General features: G+C 46.4%; 1 protein-coding gene across 5 annotated transcripts in view; it reads right to left on the bottom strand.

The window, feature by feature from the left end:
* The window catches only part of LOXHD1 (lipoxygenase homology PLAT domains 1), a 195,364-nt gene that overhangs the window by 15,347 nt on the left and 154,640 nt on the right, over positions 1–25,377 (bottom strand). For all 5 annotated transcript variants that reach the window (XR_014556163.1, XM_083702543.1, XM_083702545.1 and 2 more), the window contains 5 exons: positions 19,219–19,404; positions 16,791–16,918; positions 11,852–11,969; positions 5,791–5,968; positions 544–729 (listed from right to left, as the gene is read on the bottom strand). Coding sequence is in view for 4 of the 5 variants with exons in the window: in XM_083702543.1 (XP_083558669.1) it covers positions 544–729; positions 5,791–5,968; positions 11,852–11,969; positions 16,791–16,918; positions 19,219–19,404 (796 nt within the window). In the remaining variant the exon portion in view is untranslated. The remainder of the gene's footprint in view (positions 1–543; positions 730–5,790; positions 5,969–11,851; positions 11,970–16,790; positions 16,919–19,218; positions 19,405–25,377) is intronic.

The raw sequence follows: 25,377 nt of genomic DNA, 5'->3' as shown, positions 1-25,377 counted from the left end.
AATCAGTTTCCCCTCTGCGATCAACACCCTCTACTATGTGCCACCATGAAGAAATACAGCCCGCAAAGTGTTAGTTTCTGTTCATATTACTGTGCAGCTGCTGGGAGTCACAGGACTCTGTTTACATTCCAGAGACCTTCCAGACTGTGGGAAGTCCCATGGGAGGGGAGACAGGATGTGACGTTAGTGGTTTCCTGTTTCCTTTGTTCCTTTGTTCAGTTGCTCTCTGCTTTCATAGAGAGAGGATGTGTTTTTTGTCTGCGTAGTTGGGATAATAAAACTCTTTGCAATGTAGCCCAAACCTCTCGTCTCTTTCCTGTGCTAGAAACTCTGCTGAATGGAAGGTGCCTTGGAGCCTTATCAAAGGCTCAGGTCGTTAAACACGTCATGAGGCGATTCCGAAGGACTCGGGGGAAGAAAATGAGCTTTATCAGCTTGGCTGAGCGGAGATCCCGACACAAAGCAGAAATGGTACCCCCCCCCCTCGACCCCTTAAAATAAACCTTTGTTAAAATAAACAAATAAACAAACCATCTTTGTTACCTGTATTGTCGTGCCAGATCCGCACTTTGCAGAGATCCCCAAGACTGAGTATATCAGAGAAATAGAAAACATCCAACTGGTTCCTCTCAAATTTGTTGGACGTGTTTGCTTCTTTAAGAGCCAAAGTCCCGGAGTCCCCGTTCTCCCCAAAGATGATCATGAAGACATTGGCATCTGTTCCAGCCGCTGCAGGGAGACAGAGAGAGAATAGGTTACTGCAGCACGTTATACATAGAGCTGCCTCTGAAGACCGCTTGGAAACTTCAGCTGGTGCAAAATTTGCCCAGAAATGGAAGCAAGAAGAATTACCGAAGAATGGAAGACGAAATTAATGGACTACGTAGAATTGGATAAAATGACAGGAAGGATTTGAAACCTGTGGGACCAGAGATTCACAGAAGATTGGAAGAAATTTACGAATTATTTGAAGAGCAACTGTAATGAACAAATTACGCTGGTAGGACTACAAGAAGTTTTGTAAGGAGGAATATATGAAATATTGCAAAGAAGAGAAAGAAGAGAGGTATTAGTTATGATATTTATGTAATAGTGAAAGTAAGAAATGTAAATTAAGTGGGAAAGATTGGAAAATTTTCAGATGTGATTGATGGAAGTAAAAAAATATAAGATGTAAAAGTATGTTTAATAATAGTTGAAAATGATATGTTAAAAAGCATTATATATATAAAATAACAGCTGGTGCAAAATTCAGCAGCAAGGTTGCTCACTGGGGCAAGGCAGTTTGAGAATATCACACTGATCTTGGTCCAACTGCACTGTCTACCAATTAGTCTCCAGACTCAAGTAAATGCTGGCTTTGACTTATAAAGCCTAAAATACCTCAAGGACTTATAAAGTCTACAATACCTCATGGACCACCTCTCATGGACCCTGCAAACATCTTCCACAAGAGGTCCGTTTGTGGAATGCTCTCCCCAGAAATGTTCATCTGTGGCCTTCATTGGACACCTTTAGGTGCCAGGCAAAAATGTTCCTCTTTAGGAAACTCCATGGTGCATCTGCAGCAACACAAGCATACGCCCTCATCTGCCCCAGCTGCAACAAAACATGTCTCTCCTGTATCGGTCTCTACAGCCACAGCAGGCACTGTAGCTCTCCAATGGTTTGACTTCACCCCCAAAGGCACACTCTTCCATTGTCTCCCGAGACAAATGTATGACAACAACAGCCAAATATTGGCCCAAAGGTCACAGAGTAGCACGATTTGAAAATATCAAAGGCAATAGAAAAATCCCACCATGTTTGGCACATCAGAATTCCAGGCTGCCCCCTTTGGCATTCAGACTGGTCTAGAGGCTGCAGCTGGTACAGAACACAGTGCCTAGGTTACTTGTGGAGGCAAACTACCACCAGCACGTAACACCTTCCTTGTGGGTTTTGCACGGGCTGCCAATCTGCTGTTGGGCCAAATGATGGCCAGATTACTTGAGAGACTTCCTAATCTTTTATATACCCAACAGGTCACTGTGGTTCACAGGAGAGTCTCTCCTTCAAGTTCCAAAGATCTCATGCATGATCTGGAAGCTGTGGTTAGTGCAGAATGTTGCAGCACGGTTGCTGACAAGAGTGAGGCCTTGTCAGCACATAAAACTGTGCTCAGAGATCTGCACTGGTTGCCCATTTGCTACGGGGCCAAATTCAAAGGGCTACTATTAGTATATAAAGCCTCTAACAAATCAAAAAAATGAAGATCATGGCCACTGGGCCCATCACCTCCTGGCAAATAGAAGGGGAAGAAATGGAGGCAGTGAGAGATTTTACTTGCTTGGGCTCCATGATCACTGCAGATGGTGACAGCAGTCACGAAATTAAAAGACGCCTGCTTCTTGGGAGAAAAGAAATGACAAACCTAAACAGCATCTTAAAAAGCAGAGGCATCACCTTGCCAACCAAGGTCCATATAGTTAAAGCTATGGTTTTCCCAGTAGTGATGTATGGAAGTGAGAGCTGGACCATAAAGAAGGCTGATCGCCAAAGAATTGATGCTTTTGAATTATGGTGCTGGAGGAGACTCTTGAGAGTCCCATGGACTGCAAGAATATCAAACCTCTCCATTCTGAAAGAAATCAGCCCTGAGTGGTCACTGGAAGGACAGATCCTGAAGCTGAGGCACCAATACTTTGGCCACCTCATGAGAAAAGAAGACTCCTGGAAGAGACCCTGATGCTGGGAAAGATTGAAACCACAAGGAGAAAGGAACGACAGAGAATGAGATGGTTAGATAGTGTTCTCAAAGTTACCAGCATGAGTTGGACCAAACTGCAGGAGACAGTGGAAGACAGGAGTGCCTGGCGTGCTCTGGTCCATGGGGTCATGAAGAGTCGGACACGACTAAATGACTAAACAACAAAAACAAATTGGGACCAGTTTACCTACGAGATTGCCTTACCTCACATGTGCCCACTTTGATCGGTGGGATTGGCACTGTTATAGTTGCCACGTAATACTCATTCCACATTTGTAAGAACTCAGTCGTTTAGTGTGGCAACACCTAGACACTTTGGAACTCCCTGCCTGTTGAGATCAAGCTGGCGCCTTCACTGCACTCTTTTTGATGGCTGCTAGAAAAATTTCTTTTTAAACAAGCCTACCCAGATGCTGGGACACGGGTGGCACTGTGGCTTAAACCACAGAGCCTAGGATGCAGCTGATGGACTATATGCAGCTGGCGGAAATGACTGGCAGAATTCGAGACCTGGGAGAAGAAAGGATTGAAGAAGACTGGAAGAAATTTAAGATTTATTTACAAAATTATTGTAATTTGATGGAATGCTAAGAAGGATGCTTGATTATAAACAATTGGCCATCACTAAATTAGATGAGCATTATTAGACTATATTGTAATGATTGGTTATAAGATTACAAATAAGATGGTAATTTGCTTGAAAAATTTTATGAACAATGTAAGTGCGAGCGGATGACGCGAGGAAGTCCAAAGATGTTATGAAATTTTGTAAAGACACAAACAATGCTGTTTTTTATTTTTGTATCTCTTTTATTAAAAAAACCTAATAAAAATTTTGGAAAAAAAAAAAAATAAACCACAGAGCCTAGGACTCACCAATCAGAAGGTCGGCGGTTCGAATCCCCATGATAGGGTGAGCTCCCGTTGCTCGGTCCCTGCTCCTGCCAACCTAGCAGTTTGAAAGCATGTCAAAGTGCAAGTAGGTAAATAGGTACCACTCCAGCGGGAAGGTAAACACCATTTCCGTGTGCTGCTCTGGTTCGCCAGAAGCGGCTTAGTCCTGCTGGCCACATGACCCGGAACTGTACGCTGGCTCCCTCGGCCAATAAAGCGAGATGAGCACCGCAACCCCAGAGTCGGTCACGACTGGACCTAATGGTCAGGGGTCCCTTTACCTTTACCTTACCCAGATGCTTAGACAGGTGAGGCAATCTTAATCTATTTTAGTATTTTAACTTTTGTATGTTTTAAAGCAGGGTTGTGAATCGGTCCCCCGAATTTCCTGTTTTACCTTTTGTAAACCAGTTTGAGGTTCCATACAATCATGTGGCATGTAAATTTTATGAAATCTATAAATCATACTAAATCAAGATCTCTGAAGTCCATTCTGGAGTAATGTGGAATAAGGCCTTTAGCTGGCTACCCCTGTTCTGTGGAACAGCATCCGTATTGACACACGATTACGACAAGTGCTCACTATCTCCACTTCCGGAAACAACTGAAGACATGTTTGTTCTGACAAGCTTTCCCAGCTGAACAAATAGGTCGCTGCCATGGCATTCCTTATTATCTGCCGTTCTTTCCCCTGTTGCTTTTAACTGCATTTTTAGCAGTTTTTATTGCATTCTGTACATCGCCTTAGACCTTCACAGAAGGAGATAAATAAAACAAAGTACCAAGAGCTGCTGTGGAATCCTCTTGGAACTGGCAAAGGAAAGGACTGTTTTGGGTTAGGGTACACCTGCAAAACATCCCCAAACCCTGCACAGAATATGACAGCTCATCTCTCGTGGTGCTATGATGACATACAAATCAGGTTATTGTCCCTGTGCTGGGAGATGCCGCAGCCGAACTAGTTCCAAACCTGCATGTGCCTCAGTCAGATGTACCATTATGCTGACTGCTGTATAATCTGATCAAAAACAAGATCACCTCATTCATTCCCTAATTTGTTTTCCCCCACTGACTGTCTCAGCTCATAACAAAATAGAACTCACTGTTGTTAAAAACGATCACCCTTCATTTCCTGGAAAAGAGAAGATGGATGTGCTCATGTTGACATCTGATGCTCTCTTCTTTGGGAGCCAGAGTGCGCTCTCTCTCTCTCTCCCTCCCTCCCTCTCTCTCTCTCTCTCTCACACACACACATACACACACACACACAAACAATGGAGAAGGTTTGTCAGAGTAAGAAAGAGGTAAGGTAAGGTAAAGGCAAAAGCCCCCTGGACGGTTAAGTCCAGACAAAGGTGGCTTTGGGGTGCGGCGCTCACCTCGCTTTTCAGACCGAGGGAGCTGGTGTTTGTCCACAGACAGCTTTCCAGGTGCCATGCGGCCAGCAGGGATAAACCGCTTCTGGCGCAATGGAACACCGTGATGCGTGCCAGAGTGCACGAAAATGCCAGTTACCTTCCTGACACTATTTATCTACTTGCACTGGTGTACTTTCGAACTGCTAGGTTGGCAGGAGCTGGGACAGAGCAACAAGAGCTCACCCCATTGTGTGGATTCGAACCACTGACCTTCTGATTGGCAAATCCAAGAGGCTCAGTGGTTTAGACAACAGTGTCACCCATGTCCTTTCTAAGTATGAAACAATCAGGAATCAAGGAGATCATGTGTGCTTGATGTTCAGCTTGTTCAGATCATAATTCACAAGTTCTTTGATAATACCCCCTGCCTCTTTTATAAGTAAATATCTAGCAGTTCCTCACACTACACATTCTCCAAGACTTCTGAGGGATTTCATGGGTAGCCAAAAAGAGCATCAATCTGGGTAGGAATATTTCCTAAAGAGATCCGTGCATCTGTCAACTGATACCAAATATTTCCAAAAGCAAAATGCTAAGCAAAACTTGAAGGTTCCTCTTCTCTGGCAGAACATCTAAGGAGTCAAAGGAGTTTCAATAAACCTACTAAAATTTCCTTAAGAATTATTTCCTTGGACAGACATAGTGGGTTAGTGACAGTAGTGATTCTATCACAGCAGGGAAAACTCACTGGTTTCATGTAGAACTGGATGCAACAAATGTTAAACGTACCTCCAACGTCACTGGTTTTAACCTGAATTGTATATTCAGTATAATCCATCATCTGCTCATCATCGATTACGGCCGGAATCTCCCATTCCAGGGTGAGATTGTCTCCCCACTGTGTGGAGAGCCATTCATTGTATGTAAACACGGTCTCCTCTTGAGTGGTCAGATTCTTCATGGTGATCTAGGGGGGAACCAAACCAAAGGAAAGCGTTCAATCTGAATTAGGACCCTTTGGGTAGCCCGAAAAGAAAGCTTCAGCAACACCCACTGGGGAATTTTTGCTCTTGGGGTGTGGGGTGGGGCAGAGCTGTGGACACCAGCATCACTGATGCTTACCAGTACAAGTGGTGTGGTAGGGTTAGGGGCACACAGTTGCAATGGTGGGACTATTTATATGAATAACCATAGTTGAGGTCCCGGGTCCTAAGGAAGTCAGACTATCCTCCACCAGGGCCAGGGCCTTTTCAGTGATGGCTCCGACCTGATGGAATGCTCTGTCCCATGAGACTAGGGCCCTTCAGGATTTAACCTCCTTCCGTTGGGCCTGTAAGACAGCTATTCCTCCTGGCCTTTAATTTGAATTCAGCCTGGTCTTTTATTTCCCTTCCCTTCCCATTCCCCTTTTATGAAGATCACCCGCTCTGAGACCCCACAGCTAATTCTCCCCTGGCCTCCTCGCTGGCCCAAGTAGGACCAATTCAGCCAGCTAGCCCTGGGGATTATCTAATGCTTATTTCCCCTAAACCGATTTTTGAATTTTATTGTTATTCATGTTTTTATACTGTATGCTGCTTTTATAATTAAGTGTTTTAAATTTGTTGTTAGCCACCCTGAGCCCAGTTGAAAAGGCCCTGGCTCTGGTTGAGGCTAATCTGAATTCCTTAGGGCCCAGGACCTCTAGGGTGTTGCTATTTATGGACCTTAAGGTCCTCCGCAGGGCATACCGGTAGGGAGATGCTAGGCTGTATAAGAGAAAGACATACACACCCCTACTCCCTCTCCTTCCAGCCCCACCTCCCCCTTTGCCATTCCCCCATACCTGACCAAACCCCTTTCCTTTTCTACCTGATCCACCCCATCACCTATCCTACCCCCTCCATTAATCAGTTTGTCTGGGCATGCCAGCCGTTCCTCATGCTGGTGTGGTCACCGATAACTGCAGAGTGTGACAACACCTTACGTTTTTATGTATATAGGAAGATATGAATGACTTTCTTTTGGGGAAGCTATCAGGCCAAGCAAATATTCCAGCTTTGGGTGCTGGATAGAAGTTTCAGTCCGGAGATGCAGGATATATATATCTGTTCTGAAGTCTTTTGCTCCATAGCTGGCAAGTATATAAATTCAATCAACCTAAATAATATAAACATAAGTACGGAGGCGGGCCTGTGAACCATTGTAATTTTTTCCTATGGCAAACTGTGATACTTGTCCAATGGCAGACTCCTAATTGAAACAACCCATTCATTTTTTAATTGGCAACTCTGATCTGCTATTTACAATTGGTGGGAGGGTGGAGATTTTGTTGGTTTTTTGAGACAGGAAAACTCAGAGTATCATGCCTGAGTTTCCATGTAGCAACAAATGGTTAATTAACGAGGTTGATGGCTTCATTTGCCTTCTCATCTTGTCTGCTTAGCACTGACGGTGCACCATCTGTCTGACATTCCAGCTCTGCACCCACAAGTCCTCCTGTCTGCTCGTTCTCCTACAAACACGCCGCCGACAGAAATTCAAGGGAGCTCAGATTCGTCCTCACACCAGCCTGACACCCTGTTTGAAACCTACGAAGATGCATTTGCGAGTGTGTTACTCATCAGTGCTTTGGAGGGAGGTGAGAGTGCCCTGCATGCGCTGGAAGAGAAGCAGCGGAAGAAATCTACATTCAGCACCAAATTCCACAGTGCGAAGGACGGAATTCTCCTCCAGCCTCTATAAATCTTGCATAGCACGGCGATGTACACAGATCAGCTTAATTTGCTCTGGAACGTATAAATATATCGGATAGCTTATTCTGCTTCCAACACGGACCTGTAATTGCGTGGTGTGTTCCTGACCCCCCCTCCCCCAAGGTGGAAATAATGACACATGACACAATTATTGAGGCTAAAAAAAGGCCACAACTTTATTGGTTACAGGTGATGAGCAGTATTGGCTTAAGCATTGGTCCTAACTGACTATATCTCACTCCAGCCCGTCTGCTTGAAGTCCGGGAAAGGTTAACCACCAGCAGGGGGAGTCCTGCTGATGCACATCAACTAGGAACTCCCCCAGGGTCACCAGTAGGGGGCGTGCCTTAGGCCCTAACCTCCCTAGGCTTCAGACAGGGCCACACCCCCTGGAATCTTTTAACTGACTACCCTTCAATATGCAGGGCAGGTGATGGCACTACCTGCCCCCTTCCATCTACAGAACCACACCAATGCCTAACCTTTGAAAGTGACTCGGAAACTACAATTAATCCAGAATGTGGCAGCTAGGCTGGTGACTGGGAGCGGCCACCAAGACCATATAACACCGGTCCTGAAAGACCTACATTGGCTCCCAGTACGTTTCCGAGCATAATTCAAAGTGTTGGTGCTGACCTTTGAAGCCCTAAATGGCCTCGGTCCAGTATACCTGAAGGAGTGTCTCCACCCCCATCACTCAGCCCAGTCCAGCTCCGAGGGTCTTCTGCTGGTTCCCTCCCTGTGAGAAGTGAGGTTGCAGAGAACCAAGCAGAGGACATTCTGGGTAGTGGTGCCTTCCCTGTGGAATGGCCTCCCATCATATGTCAAGGAAATAAACAACTATCTGACTTCTAGAAGACATTTGAAGGCAGTCCTGTTTAGGGAAGTTTTTAATGTTTGACATTTTGTTGTGCTTTTAATTTTCTGTTGGGAGCCACCCAGAGTGGCTGGGGAAACCCAGCCAAGTGGGTGGGGTATAAATATATTATTATTATTATTATTATTATTATTATTATTATTATTATTATTATATACCTTGCTATCTTCCTCTATGTAGACCAGCCTTTCTCAACCTGTGGGTCCCCAGATGTTGTTGAACTACAACTCCCATCAGTCTAGCTGCCGCATTATGGATCAGTTGCAGTTTCTGGGTCGCCTTCAAAGGTAGCCCCATGTAGAGTGCATTGCAGTAGTCCAAGGTAAGTGAAGGATGTAGCTCCAGCTCTCCAGCTTGGAGAGCACAGGTTTGCAGGCAGCAGTTACTTCCTAGTCCCCCATCGGGAGTCGACATGGTTGGGCATCTGCTAAGTTCTGCACCAGTTCAGGAGGACCTCACTGGTTCTGGGGTGATTTTTGAGAACTTGAAAACGGCTTCCATCATAAAAATGGCTGCCTCCTTTGGTACACATGAGCAGCTGAGCATCTACAGATAAGCACTTTTAATACAGAGTGGGCAGCTCGTTGCTTCAGCAGCTGTTTTATTCGAGAGGTTCAGTGCAAAATTTCACCCACAAAGCAAAGGCAGTGATTGAAGCAGACTCACTAAAAATATTAAGTCACTGCACGCCATTCCATGCTGCTCTATTTTTAATCATCCCACGGGGAAGTTTAATAGAATCATAGAACTGTAAAGTTGGACGTGACCCAAAGGGTCACCTAGTCCCAGCTCTTGCGATGCGGGAAATCACAGCTAGATTTCAACAACCGGCTTTATTTATTTTTAACAGTAAGACTGTCTTGCAGAAAAAAACCAAACCCAAAGATGCTTTATTAAAAAGTTTAAAAGGCACCCCAGACCACATTTGAGCGGGTGGAGGGGATGAGGAAATCAGAAATAAACAGTACAATGCTATTCATGTCTAATCAGACGTTAAGCCATGTGAGTCCAATAGAACCAACTCCCATGTAAACGTGCTGAACCAGCAGCAAAAGGATTTGAAGGAAGAAAGTTGGGTTGGGGAGATTTCACGAAACAATTTCTCCTCAACTTACAGAATCAATTTTGCCAAATTTTGGTCAGAGCATTTCTGCCCAACCCTGTGTGGTTTCCCCATCACCGTCCACATCTCTCACACCTCTGTCCAGTTAAAATCCTTGCTGCCTCCCAGTGATTCCCTTTGCTTTCAGCGTGGTTCCCTATGAAAGGCTGCAAAGTGTGATCATTGGAGGAAGGCTTTGTAGCAATTCTAGAAGCATGTGTTTTCTTTCCCCTTATGCTAGGGTTGCCATAAGTCTGACAAATCTCGAACATGTCCTCTTTTGGGATGCCCAATGTTGGGATATTCCATTCCATCTTAAGGAACAGGCATGATTATTGTGTGTCACATGTCTGTTTATACTCCAGCACAGTATGCTGGGAATTTCTGTTTGTGTATAGCCTTTGCTTTTGCTGTCTTGCTTTGAACATGAAGGAGATCAGACATGTTTTCCTTTTGTCCGGGGGGATTTTTACAATTTTAAGCAAATGTGGGGGGGGGTGGACGGATTGGGCTTGGCAGCAGTAGCAGGGTGAGTGGACAATCACCCCCAAAATGCTCAACAACTTATTTTTGTCTGAATTTTTACCTCTGGAAATATGGCAACCCTATTTATGCCCATCTAGCTGCAATGAGCATAAGACACAAAACGAAGACGTACAAATATCAAAAGCGACAAATAAATACCATACACATCCCACCTGAAGAATCTTAATTTTTCGTACAGCTGTGTGACTCGATTATATGGGGTGGGGGGTGGGAAGCAGAGATGGAAGCAAAGGGAATTTTAAATATTTGGCACATCCAAGAAGGGGGAGGGAGCGATACATTTCGTAGCTATTATTTAAAAAGATGCTTTGGCAAAATAAATATCTGAAATGGCCCCTTCAACAATCGCGTGGATCCAAGCCAGGCTTAGCCACCCCCCACTCATGGATGTGCAACATTCTCTCCAAAAGCATCCATGGCAGCTACAATTTCTCCTTGGGGCCTCCTACCACAAAAGAGGATTTGAAATGTATTGCAGGTGCAATGGCTCAAAGCCAATGTGCTCTCCTAATAAAGTCGAACAGCAGAGAGTCCGCTTGGGTAAAATTATATGTTGCTCTTGGCTTTCCTTACAGATCTCCCATGTCTCCGTTTCTAGCAAGATAAGAAGTTGAAGGGCTGGAGGAAACATTAATGAAAAACGCGACCTTGCCAAGCAGACTTTCCTTATTACCATCCCTCGAAAACCTTGGGATGTAAATAATGAGAGATTGAAGCCCTCTAAGGAAGGAACAAAACATTTGAAATGAAGCGTTTACAGTGTTGGACAGTGTGCTGAAGCTGTATTTGGGAACGCTGTTTCCCATCCTCGGGGAGGTGACGTTGCGGGCTGGGAGGAAGCCCTTCCCACGCACATAGGGTGGGATACCCCCTGCACCATTGGTTGGTCCTCGGCCGTGTCAACCCAAGGCTGTCCAATCCGGATGGTCCGGGGGCGTGGCATGGGCTATTTAAACTGCCCACAGCCAAGGACATGTTGCTTTTCTCCTTGCTCAGGCAGTTGTCCCACCCCCACCCCAGGTTAGGCTCTTTATCTCCTGACCTTGCTATGGACTTCGGTTGGCCACCTGCTTTTTAACAGGGGCCTGGTAGGTATTTTTTCCCACTTGGCAAATTGGCATCGGCCATTTCATTTTTCGCCTAGGTAAAGATAAAGGGACCCCTGACCCATAGGTCCAGTTGTGGCCGACTCTGGGGTTGCGGTGCTCATCTCGCATTATTGGCCCAGGGAGCTGGCGTACAGCTTCCGGGTCATGTGGTCCCGCAAATGGTCAGGAGTCAGATATAGTTGTGAGGTTTCCAATGCCTCAGCCAATACCACTCACATTCTGTAACCAACAAAGTTGTGGCCTTTTTAGCCCATTAACCTAAAGTACTGTTTCATGTGTCTTTATTCCACTTCCTGGGAGGGCTTGGGACCTTGCCACGCAACAGACAGTAGCTTTGACGTAAAGCACATGCCTTAGGTAACTCCAGGTAGATCTAGAAAAGAAACCAAAGTCCCTTCTCCAAAATGGAGTCACTCCATGAAAAGAATGCACACAGACCACCCCCAAAAGCAGTAGAGGAGTTCAAGAACTCTGTCGCTACCTGTTCGAGAAACCAATCTGGGCGACACCCTTCTCCATCCGTCCGTATCCTCATCTTCCTGAGTGGTGCAATGTCAGGAATCTCCATGATGAAGGTGTCCTTTTGGCCGATCTCAAATCTGGAGGAATGAGAAATTGGCTCAGGTTTAGGTCAGCTTCATACATGAAAGAGCCCCCGGCCGCAGGTTGGAAGAAAGAGTAGGATCTTCCAGGTTTCAGGGAGAGTGTTGTTGCACTCATTCCCCGCTTGTGGGCTTCCCTGGGGCATTGGGTTGGCCACTGCAAGGAAAGGATGCTGGTCTCATGCTCTGTCTTTTGACTCGGTGGGCCTTGAATGAATTGGCCTTGGGGCGGATGGGAGGCAGAGGATGGATTTTGCCCGGCCCCCAGTTAAGTGGCCATGGCTGCTTTAAGAGTCTGCTTTGTGGACTCTGCTTGTCACGAGTGAGATTCATGGCAAGATGGTATCCTGGCACAACTCCATTCCAGAGCATACTTTGCCAAGCAGAAGACCTCTCTTTCCACAAGGGTCAAATCAATCCTGGCACAGGGTAGACCACTTGGAAGACTTCTTTTCAGTCTGGTGTTTTCCTTTTTGTCCATTTAGTCAGGGAAAGTGCCAGGTAGCACTAAAGAGAGTGTCTGTTTACATATCGCATAAACGCACTGTCAGGGGTTCAGAAGGAGAGACACAGGAGGGGGAGCAAATGGAGAGTGAGGAGGAGGAGTACGAGGGGGGCGCAGGCAGTGACAGTGGCCAGAGTTATTCCACAAGCCTCTCTAGCGAATCGGACGACTCACAGAAGGGAGCGCCTGTGGCCAGAGCGAAGGGGGCTCCAGGGGGGAAGCCCCAGGAGGAAGGGGCCAGCGGGGAGTCCCTGAGCAGCAGTTGGAGATCAGGACCAGCGTCTCCACCAGAGCGCAGTGGGGAGGGGGAGTCCCAGGAGTCGGGACCAGTGTCCTCACCACCAGAGGGAGGAGAGGAGTCAGGTTTGGCAACGCCCACATCAGGAAGCGGGGAAACGGTCAGAAGGAAAGTCACCGGCTGGGCGCGCGCGCCAAGTTCAAATGTACAGGAGCGCGGCACAGCGGGGAGCCCGGGAAGGGAGCCAGGTCCTAAAGCCCGCCGGAGGGAGGGGCAAGACTCAGGAGGCTCAGCGTCAGAGGAGTCCAGGAAGGAGGGAACCCCAGAGGGCAGAAGGACCCAGCGAAGGAAAGAACAGCGTAAGAGGTGGAGCCGGGCTAGAATCTTAAACTGGTGTGGGTGGAGCAGTGAGTCAGAGGGGACTTAGCCGGTCTAGCGTCGAGACGTGGGTCTGCGCGCCCAGAGCTTGGAAATGGAAACTAAACTTTAATAAAGACTTTTGTATATAACATCCACTGGGCGTTGGTCCTCTGTAAGCTGGGACCTAGCGGCAGTCCTGACACGCACAAACATGAAATTCACGTATGCTAATGAATGAAATTTCCTAAAATTTAAATGGAAACCATATCTCACTATAGTTGGGATCAGGCGGTCTGCGTCACCTGTGTGTCCAGTCTGCATGGCAGCTTCAAGGCCTGCTTGCAGACTTCCAGCAGACATCTGGCCTGATCCATCAGCTCTCTTCCGATGTCCTTAAGGCCCCCTGCTTTCCCTACCGATGGTTCTTTGAACCAAACTTGGACTGCACAGCTCTTCAGACAGAGGACTGCACTTTATAAAGTAGGACACAGCCCTACTGTGTATGCCTGTCCCTTCTCCAGGAAGTGAGCAAAGATGGCTGGTGTTTGATAAGGCTTGGGGAATTGCTTGAGGGAGGGTTGTATGGACACAGAGTGGGCTGCGACCACAGCAGTGTTCTTCAACCTTAGGGCCCCAGATGTTACTGGGCGACAACTTCCATCATCCTCAGCCAGCTTAGCCAATGTTCAGGGATGATGGGAACTGTAGTTCAATGACACCTGGGGCCAGGGGCAGAGGAAGGGGTGGTGGTGCAGTGGACGTGGGTTGCCCCGGGTGTCACCACTAAGGGGGGGTGAAAAAATGCCTGGTGGCACTCACTGTGGTGGCCTGGGCACCCGCAGGCTCTGTGCTGCCCCAAATGGTCCACCCGCTGTCTCCCCCCCCCCAGCTGTAGAGCGGCTGAGTGGGAGGAGGCATGCGGAGTTCTTGGAGGTCCTGCGGATCATCCTGCCCCAGCTTGCCCCACCCTCGCGGGTGGCTGGGCATGCCCCTGGGCTCAGGACACACGTGCCGCCCCAGGAGCCCACTCGGCTTACTCCACCACTGCCTGGGATTCTAAGGCTGAAGGGATGAGGACCTCATTCCCGCCTGCCTGAAATCTCTCTCCCTGCCCCCATGTTACGCATCCTTATCTGGACTTTGCATGTGCCATCGCTGTCAGTAGGAGAGCACACACGCTTCACATGCTAGAAAAGAAGAAGAGTTTGGATTTGATATCCCGCTTTATCATTACCCGAAGGAGTCTCAAAGCGGCTAACATTCTCCTTTCCCTTCCTCCCCCACAACAAACACCTTGTGAGGTGAGTGGGGCTGAGAGACTTCAGAGAAGTGTGACTGGCCCAAGGTCACCCAGCAGCTGCATGTGGAGGAGCAGGGAAGTGAACCCGGTTCACCAGATTACGAGACTACCGCTCTTAACCACTACACCACACTGGCTGAAGGTCCCTAGCTAACTCTCAGGCATTTCCAGGTAGAAGGATCTTGCAACAGGCGGTGGACCTCTTTCTGGGTGAGACACAGGACAGCCACTGCCAGTCAGCGCTGGCCACTGGCTTGATCCAGGTTCCCATCCAGGCTGAGCAGTTCTGCTATCGCGCTGCTCCCGCAAGCAACACATTTAAAGATCTTGCTCATAACTGTTTGTTGGATTCTTAACCTCCCTGTTGCTCCATAGGACAGATTAAATTACACAGAGGCTATTGCCCTGGAGAGATGAACTAGATGGCAAGAGAGCTCTTTGAGAACGCTTAATTTATATGCACGCGGGGGCATAAATCTGAATCAAACACTAACAAGAGGAAAAAGGGGTGAAGACAGAGCAGATAAATGGCCTGGCACACTGCCCTCTCCTGGATATGGGCTCATCTCTCAGGAGGAACTTATTGGCTGTTCCTGCCCTCATGTCCACTTATCAATTTTTGCATGGCCAGGAGCAATTTTGCAGCTTAAAGCTAATGTAAATTAAATTGCCTTATTATCTGGGACAGTTTAAAGACGAGCTTGGTTTTTATTTATTAAATATCTATTATGTATTGAATTGTTTCTGTTGCATAAATCACCTTGGGTTATTACTTAAAGAAAGGCTTCAAGTCTTAGGGTAACTACAATTTGCTGTCCCAATTATCCCCGCATGGCAATTTTCTGGGATTGTATCCAGGCCTCTGTGCATTTTGCAATTCCATGGAACTGCAGAAAAACCCCCCAAATCTCAGCTTGCCTTTTTTGCTTTTGCTTTTTAAAATTTTTTACAGCAGTTAGGAGAAAAACACGTTTTCAGTCCTGGCAAACTGCCATCTCCATTAGGAAGCAGGCCTGAGACCCTGGAGAGCCATTGAAAGCCAGGGCAGACAGCAAAGCCATTTCCGAGCTTAGGGAGGAGAGGGGGTTGCGGGTTAACCCCTCCCACACACGCGGGGGCTGGCCTTTTGCCCCCGCGAGAACAGGGAATCCCCGGGCGTGCCTTCGACCCTGCCCGCCAATCGGCAAGCTGGGGAGGCAGGGGGCCTAGCCTACTTAAGGCCAGGCCGCCAATCGGCGGGCTGGGGAGGCGGGGCCTAGCCTACTTAAGGCCAGGCACGCCCGAGGACCGCCCTCTTTCCCCTTTCCAGCTGAGCGGTTTTTTCCCCATCCCACCCACCCTTTAGGCTTAGCTAGCTATGACCTTGCTATGGACTCCGGTTGGTCGCCGCAAGGGGCCTGGTAGGAATTTTTCCAATTTGGCGCACTTCTAGCCTTTTGGTTTTTTCGCCTACCTCATAGCAAACGTCACAACTTTCGCGGTATTGGTATTGGCGGTTAGGCATTGGCAGGAGGTTGAATTGTTATGCAAATGAATGGGGGGAAGGAAGCGCCATCACCTTCCCCAATGGAAAGGGTAGTCCGGTAGAGGACTCCGGGGGGCGTTGCCTTGTCCGAAACCTAGGGAGGTAAGGGCCTCCGGCATGCCCCCGAGCGGTGACACCCGTGGGATCCTAGTTGGCGTACTTCAACAGGACTCCCACGGCTTGTGGATAACCCTTCCCGGTCTCCATGCCGGGTAGTTGATAGGAGCCAATGCCTAAGGCCAATACCTTTCAATTCTGCAATCAATAAAGTTGTGGCCTTTTTATGCCCATTAACCTTAAATAATGTGTCCAGTGTCTTCATTTCACATGGGGGAGGGGATTTGCCACGCAACCGGCTCAATGGGAACTTCCTATACTCCCTGTTATATTGTTTAGATTTTCTGATAGGGGAAATCAGATAGAGAGATCAGGTCCACCGACAGTACACATGTACCAGGCCCTGAGCAAGCAGGGACCCTGGGCTTTTAATTATCATTTTTTTAAGAAGTCAATTAGAGATGTATAAAGAAAGTTTGAAAGCAAAATGTGGAAGCACCTTTCTAAGACAAATTGGGCAGTTACAGAGAGGTTGCTGTTGCTAATGATGCTTAGGAAATGCTGATCAAATATATGTATATGAGCAGCAGTTCGTGGCAGTAGATTGCAGGGAGTGGAGGGCAGGGGCCTCAGTCTACAGGTACCAGGACCAGGAAATCCCATTGGCAGCCGTATGAGAGATCATGATTTACCCAGAGATAAACTAGGCATTTTCTCAAACCAAGTCCAACACAACGAACCCACAAAGACCAAATGGCCCTCCAGGGGTTCAAGAATGGATTCTGCCATTGGGAGCTCCTCTGGAACAAGGAATTTGGCAAAGTCCTGCTTACCTGACTCCATTTTTTTCCAGCTGCATTTCTTCAGAGCACCCGTTAGATCCAAAGAGCACTATAAAAATACCAGCATCTGTACCAGCGTGTGAGACATCGCCAGTCACAACGGTCACTTCATAGAGAATCTGGGAAGAGATTAAGAATTTGTGATTTTAATTTCTGTAATTAAAATATTTTTTAAAATTTTTTTTAAAAATTACTTACTGTAAAAACCCCCACCAAAGACCAAGCCACAATTGTAATAAATAGAATGGACTGTGGGTGTGTCAGTGGCGCCTTAGGCTATGCATGGAACAAGGCTGGCTTTATGGGCAGAATGAAGGGATTAGGGTAAAAAAATGAAAATAATTCCACATTAAAGAGAGGGGAAATGTCTTGGAATCGGTTGTCCTATTGCACCCCCCCCCCCAAAAAAATGAACAATTAATTGGTGGAGCTCCCTGCCATGAGTGATATGGAGATAGTCTGTAGTTTGAGCAGTTTAGGGGGATAAGGTCCATCAATGGCCATTGGCCATGGTAACTTCTTCCCTAGAAACTGACCAATTCAAGGGGCCCTTCTGAGCAGCCCCATACCTAGGGCCCATGTTTTTAATAGAATGGCCCTGGTTTTCACAATAATGTCTTAATTTATAGCATGATCCATCACATTAGAAAAGAAGGCTACAATTATTAAACTACAAGCCATTATCTATGTTGGGGCACCTCCAGAAGTGTTGTGGTGGTTTTTTTGCTGTGCATTTTCCAGCATTTTATTGACAGAATAAAACCACAATAGTGCTGTATTTATACAGGACCATCTACACATTAGTTGTTCTGCAGTGTTTCCTGTCATGGGCCAGGAGTCAGCTTCACCTGCTGAGCAGCAGCCTGAAGGAGCAGATGGTGACGTGACTCCACCTGCTGCTGATCAGCCTTCTTGCTCCCGATGAGAACCAGCTGGCTCCAGCTTTCTTAAGCAGCGTTTCCAGCCTCAGTCGGTTGCTGGAAACAACATTTGTCGTTCCTGGGCAGACCTTGCTGCTTCTTGCGACCATGGACCCTTGGCTTTCTTGACTCCCGGATCATCTGACTATGCGCTCTATGTGGGGCTACCTTTGAAGGTGACCCAGAAACTACAACTAATGCAGAATGTGCCAGCTAGGCTGGTGAATGGGAGTGGCCGGTCTTGAAAGACCAACACTGGCTCCCAGTACGTTTCCGAGCACAATTCAAAGTGTTGGTGTTGACCTTGAAAGCCCTAAATGGCCTCCGTCCTGTATACCTGAAGGAGCGTCTCTACCCCCATCGTTCTGCCTGGATGCTGAGGGCCTTCTGGCGGTTCCCTCCCTGCGAGAAGCCAAGTTACAGGGAACCAGGCAGAGGGCCTTCTTGGTAGTGGCACCCGCCCTGTGGAATGCCCTCCCACCAGATGTCAAAGAGAAAAACAACTACAGTGGTACCTCGGGTTAAATACTTAATTCATTCTGGAGGTCCGTTCTTAACCTGAAACTGTTCTTAAACTAAAGCACCGCTTTAGCTAATGGGGCCTCCTGCTGCCACCGCGCCACCGGAGCACAATTTTTGTTCTCATCCTGAAGCAAAGTTCTTAACCTAAAGCACTATTTCTGGGTTAGCAGAGTCTGTAACCTGAAGCATATGTAACCTGAAGCGCATGTAACCTGAGGTACCACTGTATCAGACTTTTAAAAGACATCTGAAGGCAGCCCTGTTTAGGGAAGCTTTTAATGTTTAATTATTATTGTATTTTAATATTTTGTTGGAAGCCGCCCAGAGTGGCTGGGGAAACCCAGTCAGATGGGTGGGGTATAAATAAATAAATAAATAAATAAATAAATAAATAAATAAAGTGACCTGAGACCCTCCTGGCCTTAGGACTGCACTGAACCTTATATACGGACTCTACCTCCAGGCAAGAACTCACCTGAGATTTGGCTGGTCAGCTGACTTCTCCCTTAACTCAGCTGGCAGTACAGGATTATGACATTTCCCTAATGTTACTTTATTATTGGAATCTGGAGGAGGACTACTGTTCTATAGCGCAACCAAAGCAGGACTTACACACCCCGGGACATTTGTGGTGTGAAAAGTTACAGAATCGGGAAGTTACAGGACAGGCACCTATTGTAAATGAAGCAGTGTGCCCACCATGAAACTTTTGCAGATATGAACAGTGTTGGAAACAAGATCATATAGAGCTGCCCTGATACCATCATGGGTACAAATAATCATGAATTCACAATACAAAAAGAATTCTGCAGAACAAAAAGAGTTCTTTTGGTGGTCAACCAAAGCCACCAGTAATTTTCAAGTGGTCTGGCAAAGGCAGGAGAATTTGAGAACCACTAGTTCCCTCCCAGAAAAAAGAGTTATATTTGCTTCAAGAGTGGCTGGTGAGAGGTATAAGGCAAGGTGATATGACTGACCTTCAGGCCAACGTTGACACAGTCTGCATCCAGGATGTTGTAGACCCGTGAGGTAAGTCCATCTCCCATGTCTCTGGCCAGCCAGCACTTGCAGACAAAGGTATACATGACACCTTTGGTGGGCACAATGATGGTTATTTCTTCCAAGAGCCAGGAGCTTTCTGGTGTGGCACCATCATGACCCACCTAGTGGAGCCAGAAAGGAAGAAATCACTGTTAGTCAACATGAAAGCTTGGGCAAGCTGAGCACACAATGATGGAGAGAATGTCACCACAACACTATGTAAAGGTAAAGGGACCCCGACCATTAAGTCAAGTCGTGGCCGACTCTGTGGTTGCGGTGCTCATCTCGCTTTATTGGCCGAGGGAGCCGGCGTACAGCTTCCGGGTCATGTGGCCAGCATGACTAAGCCACTTCTGGTGAACCAGAGCAGCGCACGAAAACGGCGTTTACCTTCCGGCCAGAAAGGTACCTATTTATCTACTTGCACTTTGACATGCTTTCGAACTGCTAGGTTGGCAGGAGCTGGGACCAAACAACGGGAGCTCATCCCGTCGCAGGGATTCGAACCGCCGACCTTCTGTTCGGCAAGTCCTAGGTTCTGTGGTTTAACCAACAGCGTCACCCGGTTCCTTTTTTATTATTTCATTTCGTATACCACCTTTCTACTCAAGGCGATTTACACAATTAAATTAACTCTCAAAACATCGGCAAATAATAAACAGATAATAAATAAACAGAAATTCACTCTTAGCAATTGCAATAAATAATAATAAAGACACACAACTTATAAAATGATTTTTAAATACTTTTATTTATCAGTTGAAAATGGGTGCGGCAGGAGGAAGTTTTTATTCTGAAAATTTGACCCAGAGAAAAAGGGTTCCAGAACCGCAGCCCCACTGTGTGTTAGCCACCTGGGTGGGGGGTGGGCATGTTGGAGATAAGCAGTGTCCAGTGCACAGCGGAATGATGAAAAGTACGTGCCAACATGCTCTATATTACTTTATTTACACTTCAAAGCTGGTAATTTACAGAAAAACATCTTCCCTCTGCCGGAGCAGAGAAAAGCATCCTCTCTCCTCTAAAGCATGGAGAGAATCACACTGAACTGCAAAGAACAGTGAAAAACAGGAAACTAGTGTACGTCACATCCAGTCTCCTTTCCCGTGAGAAAACCCAACAGCATTTGACTGTGGAATGTAAACATTGTCTTGTGACAAGCACTTCGCTGCTCAGTGAAGGAAGCAGAAACCAACATCCTCCCCCTTTCTGTGAACATCACTGGGCAGCGTGTTCGTACAATATCAGTACAAACCCAACTTCTGCACATAGGTACAGTGTTGATACCTTGATACAATCTTGGACAATACATCAGCAGGAATTTCATTACCTGGCATATAGGACACCGTTACGAGTCCCTTTTGAATACGTTCCCTAGCATGTTGCAACTTCAATTGCAAGTGCTTCGTGCTTTGCTTACAACCTTCAGAATTCAGCAAAGCCAAACATGCTTTGTTGTCCTGGTAAACCTGGATTGGACATTTGACAGGAATTTTCATGTCTTTGCACAATTGTAACAACCATTCACAATCCTTAAGTGAATAAGACAGTGCATTCAGTTCAGCTTCACAAGTACTTAAGCTAACTGTTGTTTGCTTCTTGCATGACCAATCAAATAGACCCTGATTGTACTTATAGCAAACTCCAGACGTACTTTTCCTGTCTGTAGTGTCACTTCCAAAACTTGCATCTGCAAATATCTCAAGACCACCAGACTTCTGATTGTTAAATCTCAGTCTGTAATGCATAGTGCCTTTCAAATACCGCGCTATGCGTTTCAGAGCTTTCCAATCCTTAACAGTAGGATTGTTGACTTGTCTGCTTAGCAAATTACAGCTAACAGCAATGTCAGGTCTTGAACATCTGGCAATGAAGTTTAGCTTGCCTAGCACACTTCTGTACAGTGTAGTATCAGAAAATGCTTCTCCAGTGTCATCTACCTGATAACCTGTTGTCATCGGTGTGTCTACAGGGTTAGCATCCATCAGGTTTAGTTTGCTTAACACATCAGCAATTTTACGTGACTGGTGTATTAGAATGTTACCATCTTGATCTCTCTCTATTTCCAGAGATAGGTAGTTGTTTACCTCACCAAGATCTTTTATGTCAAAGTGCTCTTTCAGTTGATCTAGGGCGTTATTGTACATTGTGACATCCTTCCAAAAGAATAAAAGATCATCAACATAAAACAAACAATACAGTTTCTTTTGCCCCTCCTCTTTGACAAATACACATGGATCAGCTTTCCCTTGCTTAAAACCTAGAGAAAACAATACTTCAGTGAGTTTTGTGTGCCAACACCGTGCACTTTGTTTGAGACCATAAAGGGACTTCTTCAGAGCACAAACAAATCCCTGTTTTACCTGTACGCCATCAGGTGGAAGCATATAAAGTGATTCATCTAGAGATCCGTACAGAAAAGCTGTATTCACATCATGGTGACTAATGTGTAGATTCTCCTCTGCAGCTAGCTTGAGCATAAGCCTAATGCTCTCATACCTCACGGTGGGTGAGTAGGTCTCGTGATAGTCTTCACCTGGTACCTGTGCAAAACCTCTGGCTACCAATCTGGCTTTGTGTCTGACTATCTTGCCATTTTGATCAGTCTTCGCTTTGAAGACCCATTTGCTTCCAAGCAGTTTCATTCCTGGAACTACTGGAACAAGGTCCCATGTTTTGTTCCTTTCCAAGGAATCAAGCTCAGCCTTCATGGCATTTAACCATGGCTCAGCTTCCTTTGAATCCAAATCCTGGATTTCTTGGAAACTTGAAGGTTCAAACACCTTCTTGGAGCTTTTAACAGCTGTTACTGCTATCTTAGCAAACTCATCAGCAAATCTCTTTGGAGGTCTGCCTTTTGTTGCTCTCTGTGACCTGCGAATTAGCCTTAAGTCTTCAACACTCTCCTCCTCCTTCTTAGGAGAAAAGTGACCTATTGTGAACAATGGTTCCTCCAATTCTTGATCAGAGCTTTCAGAGGGTCGCATAGAGGCTTTCGCACTCTTGAAATCCTCTGAATCACCCGATTCAGTTTCAGACTCAGAATCAGAACCTTCATCAGTGGGTGTGGGTTGTTGCGGTTGCTTTTGACTATCCTCAGTCTCATCACTGTCATCAGGATAACATTGGAAAATTCCCACATTCTCCCCCCACTTGGCATTGTACTCAACACTTCTTGTGAGCTTAATTGTCTTAGAGTCAGTCATCATTATTCTGTAAGACCCTTTCTGATAACCTAGAAAGATACCATGCAATCCACGCTTGTCTAACTTGGAGCTTTGTGGTGAGTGAACCCACATGTCAGAACCAAAAATTTTCATGTGTTTGATGTATGGCTTCTTGCCAAACATCTTCTCATAGGGGGTACAACCAATCGCTGAAGATAACCTGCGATTATAACTGTAAACAAAACACGAGAGAGATTCGGCCCAATAACTCTCTGGAAGATTGGCATCATGCAGCAAGGTTTTTAACCCTTGAAGCAATGTCTGATTTGCTCGTTCCGCAAGTCCATTCTGCCATGGCGAGCGAGGACTAGACAAATCATGTTGAATTCCTTTCTCAGTCAGAAAAGCTTCAAACTGCTGAGAAGTGAATTCTCCCCCGCGATCACTGAAAAGAGTCTTTACCTTCTTACCATGCACATTTTCCAACCAAGCACAGAATTCCTTGAACCTAGGAAAAGCCTCTGATTTCTGCTTGAGATTGTACACATAAATATACCTGGAAAATGCATCAATGAGAACCATGAAGTACCTGTTTCCACCCAAAGAGGGCGCTAGTGGTCCAACCAAATCAGCATGAACAACCTGGTATGGTTCTGTAGCTTGCCTACTAGACACCTTACCTTTCGCAGCCATTTTTACCTTGTTTGCTGCGCATGCCTTGCACTTCATGTGGTACCTGCAGGGTTTAATAGTCATACCTTCAACCAAGGCAGGCATTTTAGATACTGCCTCAAAATGCAAATGACCAAATTTTCGATGAAAATCGTGAATACATTCTGCATGCAAACTTTTGTTAGAACCTGCAATGCAACAAGTGTCATCCTGCACAACATCATCAAAATACAAAACATACAAACGATCAACATATTCAGCATGCAATACATAATCATTTTTCTTTGTGATGATGCACCTTTTGTTCTTAAAGGAAACGTCAATTTTCCGCTCATTCAGCTGTCCAACGCTGAGCAGATTATGCTTGGCATCTGGCACATAAAGCACATCCTGTATCGATAAGTCCAAACTGTGAAGAACAACAGTTCCGTAGCCTTTACTGGGGATTGTGTGGTCATCCGCCTGGTGAATCGCACCTTCCTGCGGTGTAAAAGACACGAACAGTCGCTTATCGTTGCACATGTGGTGGGTCGCCGCTGAATCAACAACGAAGAAAGATCTAGACGTCTTCTGGACCTCTGCAACCTTTGGAGTGAAGCGTGAGACCATTGCCTTGTGCTGCGTTGTCCTGGACACCGGACCTTTGCCTTTGCCTCGGCCTTTTCCATGCGATGAGCTTTCGCTGCGCTGCTCTGTCTTGGCCCTGGGATATCTGCATTCCCTCTTCATATGGCCTAGACGTCCACACGTGTAGCATTTCACTGCCTTCAAAGCTTTGGCGCCATCTGGTGGTTCCACTGCACTCTGGGATGACGTCTGTGAAGTCTCCCCCTTGTTGATGCAGCTAGCACCCCGGCGATCTGCTTCATTCTGAATCATGGCAGTATCACAGGCTACTCTGAGTTGAGCATTTGGCTGATTGGCATCAAATTCCCCACTTGCCTCATCCAGCCTTCTGCAGCTAGCCATCATGACTATGGCATTAGCCTTCTGCGTCATCTTTGCTGCTTTAAATCAGGCTGCTTTATACTAGCTGTGTCTGTGTACAGCTGCTTCATTCCAAAAGCAAATTCAAAACAGCCTCTGCCTTTGAACCTGTGCCTTTCTGCTTAACTGCTTTGCTTATCTGCAGCTGCTTCAAACCGCATTCCAAAGGCAAGTTCAAAAGTGAAAGTTCTCTCTGCTGTCTTAAATTCATGCTGCGACACTGCTGCAGCTGCTTTACTTTCGATTTCCCCCAGCATAGGAAAAATTTATCCTTCTAGCCTTTTGCCTGTGCCACGGCAAAACCGGCTATAAAAGTTCAAAGTCCAGCCATAAAGCCATTAATTAGAAGCTGGCAGGCTGCCCGGAGCTGTAGCACATACCTCATCAAATCATCTTGACGCGCAGAGATATCGTCCGATCCGGCCCTCTGCATTCCGATCCTTTGCCGGCACTCCAATTCTTTGCTCCTTTGTTCCTTTGCCAGGAGCCCGACTTCTGGAGTCCATTCTCAAAACACTGCGTTGTTCTGGGCCCATAACCAAATGTTGGAGATAAGCAGTGTCCAGTGCACAGCGGAATGATGAAAAGTACGTGCCAACATGCTCTATATTACTTTATTTACACTTCAAAGCTGGTAATTTACAGAAAAACATCTTCCCTCTGCCGGAGCAGAGAAAAGCATCCTCTCTCCTCTAAAGCATGGAGAGAATCACACTGAACTGCAAAGAACAGTGAAAAACAGGAAACTAGTGTACGTCACATCCAGTCTCCTTTCCCGTGAGAAAACCCAACAGCATTTGACTGTGGAATGTAAACATTGTCTTGTGACAAGCACTTCGCTGCTCAGTGAAGGAAGCAGAAACCAACAGGGCAGGGGCTGAAGGAGACACACTGGAGGAACACAACCCACAGGTGCAAACCACGGCGCTGTGTGTGCCTCAGTTCCCCCACCCTCAGGAATCACTGCTGTACTTTATTTCATAAAATTTATTGTATTTTTCCATGTATAACACGCTCCCATGTATAAGAGGCCCCTTATTTTTGGGGACTCCAAATTAAGAAAATGGGGAGAGATTGCCCAGAGTTGTTGTTCAGCTTTTGGGGGGAGGATTGCCCAGTGTTGAGCTTTTTTTAGGGGGGATTGCCAAAAATCGCTCACCCGCATAACCTGCTTTGCCACTCGCACACGTCGCAATATCCGCTTATCATCTGTCCCCTTGCTGGCAGATGCCGCCAATCGCCTGCCCAACTCATGCACCAACAGCCAAT

The sequence above is a fragment of the Podarcis gaigeae genome, assembly GCF_964106915.1.
Source record: "Podarcis gaigeae genome assembly, chromosome: 11".
NCBI classification, from domain to species: Eukaryota; Metazoa; Chordata; class Lepidosauria; order Squamata; family Lacertidae; genus Podarcis; species Podarcis gaigeae.
Note: the sequence above shows the minus strand (reverse complement) of the source record. Positions and strands in the feature narration are given on the sequence as shown.